Source organism: Gekko japonicus, unplaced genomic scaffold (assembly GCF_001447785.1).
Source record: "Gekko japonicus isolate JY-2015 unplaced genomic scaffold, Gekko_japonicus_V1.1 scaffold149, whole genome shotgun sequence".
NCBI classification, from domain to species: Eukaryota; Metazoa; Chordata; class Lepidosauria; order Squamata; family Gekkonidae; genus Gekko; species Gekko japonicus.
The window spans coordinates 1,071,573-1,077,572 of NW_015172556.1; the positions used below are offsets into that span (position 1 = coordinate 1,071,573).

The window sequence follows — 6,000 nt, forward strand, 5'->3', positions numbered from 1 at the left end:
AAAGCCACACAGCTGTTATGTTACTGTGTGATAATGGGAAATAGTCTCCTTTGGGGTTTACAGAGCTGCATGTGATCTCTGTCACTGATTTTTTTTTTTTACTGTATCACAGAGCATATGAAGTTGAAAGACGATTAAAAATTGTCAGCTTAACCCAGTTTCCAAACTTTGAAACGGCTTGTTGGTATACAGGAAAACACCTGCTAGAATCATTTAAAGGTAAAAAACAAACTCTTTAGTAAGTACCTTGTTTTCACTATTTGAAAGTGCTGTGCCACATTATTTTCTCTTAATGTTTAAGGCAGTTGTATCTCTCTGTCTACTACCACCTATGTTTGGAAAAGCCAATTTTTAAATTAGATACTAGAATAATACCTTAATTAAGTACATTATTAAATGAGTTGTATTTGACACTGAAACTAGAGCAATTTTTAAGTTTTTTAAAAATCACGTTAATATTTCTAGTACAAGGTTAAAACTACATATGGAACATATCTGTTATCAGCAATGTACTCATCCTAATGGTATCAGTAAATGGCCACACTGTATGCAAAATGTCCTTAGGATCAAAATGGTTCCATGTTCAAAAATATAGAAAATATATATAGCTATATAGCATTACACTAAAATACTGAAATTGTGTATTAAAATTATATAAAGAAGACACATAATATAAAAGATCAACTCAAAAGATTAATGATGTCAAGTAAAAGATATAATTTACATTAACAGATTACACTAACTATAAAGCTTTTAGATATTACCATCCTGGAGATAACTGTTCTTTTGATGCCACTCTTGTAGAGGTAATACCTTTCTCATTCTTATGGAGGTTATCTTCCTGACCCTGTCCCCCAATATGCAGTCATAGCTTCCTGGAGGTGTCACCTTTCTGGAGTGCCCATCCACCTTTTTACCACATTCTGTTGGAACTGACCTTCTGCTTCTCGTTTTGATGATCTGGGAGGAGATATTTCTAAGGTTGGAAGTGACCTTGGACCTCTGTTTTGATCATGCTCTCTTGGAAGTGACCATTCTTATTTGTCTTAAGTCACATGCTGTTATTCAAAGTAATCATATTCTGAGGTCCCTTTCCAAGCAGTGGGGGAAAATAATCAGAATGAAATTTACATTGGTCCTCAAAAAAAAAAAAAAAAAAAAAACAGAGCAAAATCAAAGATGGCTTGTGGGTTATGATAGTATTTACTACATAATTCAAACAAACAAGTTTTGCCCCCCCAGACGGAAGAAATAGTCAGACAACAAGGTTGGATGAAATAAGGCCACTTTATTAAATTATTAACTTCTTAACTTAACGGCAAAGGGCAACCATGGAAAACAGCGACGAGGCCGGGCCTGGCGTCGCTTCGACTCCCATCCTCAGCCCTATGAAGCAAGACACCGGGGCCCCCCGGGTTGGAGCCAACCATAAGTCACTTGCAATCCCGGCCGAGCCAAAATTGGGATGCGCCCTCAGGAGCCCTCAAGCACCCCCGCATGGCCCACCCCGGGTGACATTTGGATGGGAAGGTCTGCAGCTGGGTGGGGCATGCTCCTGTGGTCCCCCCACTCACATTTGCTAGTGGCTACATTCTGGTGATGCCCCCAGGGAAGGTGCATGGCAGTGGGCGGCAGTAGGGAATCATGCTGCAGTGCCCATCCCATCCACCCCTTTTAAGTCTTTGTAGCTGCCTGATAGTGGCAGCTGGTGGGCTCAACCTCCGGACCATGCCGAGCCCTCTCGATCCCTTTAGGGTCCAAAGCATCACGCCAAACCCGGCGTGGAATCATGGCCGACCAAAGGATTGTCGTGTCTGGCCAACGGCGCTTAATGCACTCCAGGTCATCCCTGGCTTGCAGCACAAGGTCCTTCCCCTTCATGAATCCCAAGTCATTACCACCTAGGTGGATGACCAACACCTCTGGTGGCGAGGCTGAACTGGCCTGAAATAAAAGAGGGAGAAGGCCCGGCCAACGAAGGCCCCGTCGGCCCCTCCACTCTACAGTAGCCCACTGGCTGAGGCCCAGTTGCGAACCGATGGCCGATCGATTGGCCCGATGAGCCGCCCAGAAGATGTAGCTGTGCCCGGAGATGAGAATCCGTCTCCTGCCACAAAACACAGCTCCTAGGAAGAAACGACAGTGAACTCCGGAACCAACAGCGTGAATAGCATTGCAAACAGCAACTCAAACCAAGGAAAGAGGGCGCACATAACTTTTGTAAGCGGCAGAACGCCACCTACCCACTCTCTGAATGTCAGTAGTGGGGGGAGAGCGGAGCAAGCCTATTAAGGCTGCCAGGCTCCGCTCCCCCTATTGGAGCCAAGGCTCTACCGCAGTCAGCCTGACTAGTCCTCCTTACGAGGAGGCAAACGCAGTCCCCACGAGGCACACTCTGGCTGTCTCGTGCGGGGCCGGATTCTGGTGTAATATTTAGCTACTAGTGCTGAGTATTGGAAGCACTATGATGTACATGTATGGAGGGACGGAGGAGTGTACATGTGTACATGTATGGAGGGACGGAGTGTACATGTATGGAGGGATGGAGGAGATCCAACAGGTGAAACCTGAGGGAACTGTAATGAAATTTTGCATAATACTTTAAATTGGACAGATTCCACAAATGTGAAATTAGCACGTTTAAATACTGTGGTTTGCCGCTATGTACTCATGGAAGCAGATCTTTTCTACTTCCCCTTCCCCCATATGCCATTTTTATGACTGGAAGCTAATTCTGAGGGTCAGGAAATTCTCATGAACAAAATATTGTGTATCACAGAGGAAGGAAGAAGACCTTATAATGAATAAGTGAAACTCAATTTGAAATTGAAACAGTGAAATTCAATATTGAACATTGAAACTTAGTGTTTTGAAATCAGACTTTAGATTTTACTTCGGTATCAGTTTTGTTCCTGCCTCAAAATGCAACTCCATTTGTAGATCCCTTTAGTAACTAATTTGGAACTACTGATTAATGACTATAGAAATTTCAGTCTTATAATGGTATCCATTGAACTTATCCATTGAACTATTACTCTGTTTTCAGACTACCCATGTACTTGCAACATGCTCCATCATAAAATGAATTGTTTGTTTCCTTCATTTTGAAAATCTATGTATATTTGTGAACCATCACTGAATGGCATATATTCTTTTCTTTGCTTAGGATTACATAAAGCTGGAAAGCAACCTCCTTCTCATTTAGTCCAGGGAGCAAAAATTCTAAATGGCGCTTTCAGGTCTTGGACTAAAAAGCAGGTTGGTCTTTCTGCTTTACTGGTTTGCAGGGGAAAAGGGGGACAGAAAATGTCTGGAGAGCAGAACTGATAGGCCTAGAAATTCTAATTATAGAAGAGCTACAAGAAACTGTTTCAGAGCTCAAACTCTCAGTGGAACTTGTTTACGTACCCTAAGCTATAAAGGAAAAGTCATTAAGCTTTAGTCAAAGAAATTCTTGAGCAACTATGTAGCACCTTGATATGTTCAACATGTATGGCCAATCAGCAGGTGATTCCTAATAACTTTTTAAAATAAATGGCAATGGTTTATAAGTACTGTAAGAAAGGAGAATGCAGTCTTCTGCTTTAGTAAGAATCTTTACTCATTTGGTATTATTCTATATTTTAACTTACTTAGTAATCTGTATTGTACTGTAATTTGTGTTATGCTGGTGGAACACTGATAGATTTATATAGTATTGTGTTTTCTATTTATTTGTAATTTATCCTCCTTATTGTATCTGCTATTTTTACGCTACTGTTCTCCAAATAATAAAAAAGCTCAATGAAAAGTAAAGCAAAACAAAGGAAAAAACCTAGGTATCTGAATTAGAAATTGGAGAGTGTGAATCATTTTCAGGTTTTTCATGCCCTTATTTTAAAAATCAACATTTTATTGGCTACAAACCGAAGACCATGGATACAAATACTCCCTTTTGAAAAATAAGCCAAGCCCTATTCATTATTTTTTATTAATGTTTATTCCGTACACTGGAAAAATAAATTATTCCTCCTATCCAAATCTATATTGTCATTTCCATCATTGGTTCAATTTCACAGAGCACATGTTAAAAAGAGACTTTAAGGAGACCTCCCTTTTGAAACTTTTATTTAACAGAGGAGGACTATTATTAATTATAAGGTTGTACAATATCTTTTGAGATTCTATGGAGATGATATTTGATATTTTGATATATCTTATATTGTGATTGAGATGATTAATTATATATGAAGAAATTATTGTATAAATATTTTTTTTAATATAAAATTATTTATGATATGTTATAATCATCTGTGCATGGTATTTGTTGTATGTTGGGATATGTAGTGCAGAATAGGGGAAGTGGCTATTTTGTGCATTCTACAGGGAGCATTTTGACACTGTGCTTTTGAAAAACTCAGCATTTCAAAGCTGGGGGGAGATAATAAAAGCAACGACATCAAATCAAACAGCTCATCTGATCACAGCCCTTTATTTAGCAACAAGGCATGTGACATCTGAGTCTATGTGGTTTATAAATGTGCAGTTTCAGTCACACGTTCAGCTGTACATAGTTGACTGTAGCATGAAAATTACTTAATGTATGTATGAACACAGATTGTACATGCATTCACTGCAATTTGTGAACAGGGATAGGGATGCATCCAATTGCAGTTTCCTGTCACTTGTCCTTCATGAGTTTACAGAGTAGCATCTCCCTTTAAGTGATAGTGCTGCATTTAAAAATGAAGGAATGTGGCCTAAAATATGATTTCTGATTTTTATTACTAATAGTTCATCATAAGTGTTTAGTCTGTGATTCTATGTAAGTACAGACAAACTGTACTTACCATACATACTGAATAATATGGAATTCAGAATCCTCTGGTCTTATTTTTGCTTATAAAAGCTTCTAGTAGTGCTCAACTGAATGCTCACACAGCTGAACTTTCTTGTCTTAAGATACTTGACTTTCAGTGGTGATAGTGAGAAACGTTTAATTGAGCTCTTACTCATATTCATGTATTTCATCATCTTTGCTGCCCTTTTCATGATCCTAGCAGAAACAATTGCTCCTATTCTGCTATTGTGTGGCATTTCAACTCCTTTTAAAACTATAAGCTGAGGTGAAGGCAGGAAGGATTGTCCTCAACCTGTTTTGGCTTCTGGTGGTATTGTAGAAAAAAACAGTTTTGGTTAATGTAAAACAGACATAAAATTAGAACAAGGAACACTGTCCTAGTTAGAGTTAATCCAAAATAGGAGAAAAATGTATTTGTCTTCCCTTTGCATTGCTTACTCTTATATGATTTTAACAAAAGTGACCGATAAGATCTCTTGATACACATAAGCTTTTGTGTTTGGCTTTGTTCTGTTCCAGGCTTTAGTGGACCATGAAGATGAACTCCCAGAACATTTTAAACCAGCACAACTTATTAAGGACCTTGCCAAAGAAATAAGATTAAGTGAGGTTGGTATCCTTCCTCTGATATGAACTGTTTCTTACAATTTCCTAAAAATTGGCCAGAAGTCTTCGCTTTCCCTCACTCTCTCCCCTCTTTCTTCCTTCTTTCTAAAGGATGGATTTGTTAACAAAAATTTTAAGCCAATAGTTCTCTGCCTGGTCTGTAACATTTCTCTGTCTAGAAAATACATCCTCCACAGATAAATGGTACAATTTTTAAGACTTTCAAAAGAAAGAGATGGCTTTAGTTCAAAGGTATCTGTCTCAACATAAAATTTATCTTTATCTAGTACTTCATATCTACAATATATATTGTCAGGTAATTTCACATGCCCAGAGGCCTAACTAGATGAGACACTGGTGGGTCCTTTGTCAGATCTCCTCAACACTGAAAATTCAAAACAGCAAGATGGGGCTCTCATTCAGATAAAGGCTACATGAACGGAGAGAGGGGGTTTGACTGTTCTACACCACACATGGTTTTGCTAGTCAACACACACTCTCCTGCTGTTATTAGCCTTTTAATGGGCAAAATCAAGTGGGGTCGAAAACCTTTC

General features: G+C 39.0%; 1 protein-coding gene across 1 annotated transcript in view; it reads left to right on the top strand.

Moving 5' to 3' along the window:
• The window catches only part of PHF2 (PHD finger protein 2), a 161,158-nt gene that overhangs the window by 115,666 nt on the left and 39,492 nt on the right, over positions 1-6,000 (top strand). The window contains exons 9-11 of the mRNA XM_015421187.1: positions 113-219; positions 3,167-3,258; positions 5,360-5,449. Coding sequence (XP_015276673.1) covers positions 113-219; positions 3,167-3,258; positions 5,360-5,449 — 289 coding nt within the window. The remainder of the gene's footprint in view (positions 1-112; positions 220-3,166; positions 3,259-5,359; positions 5,450-6,000) is intronic.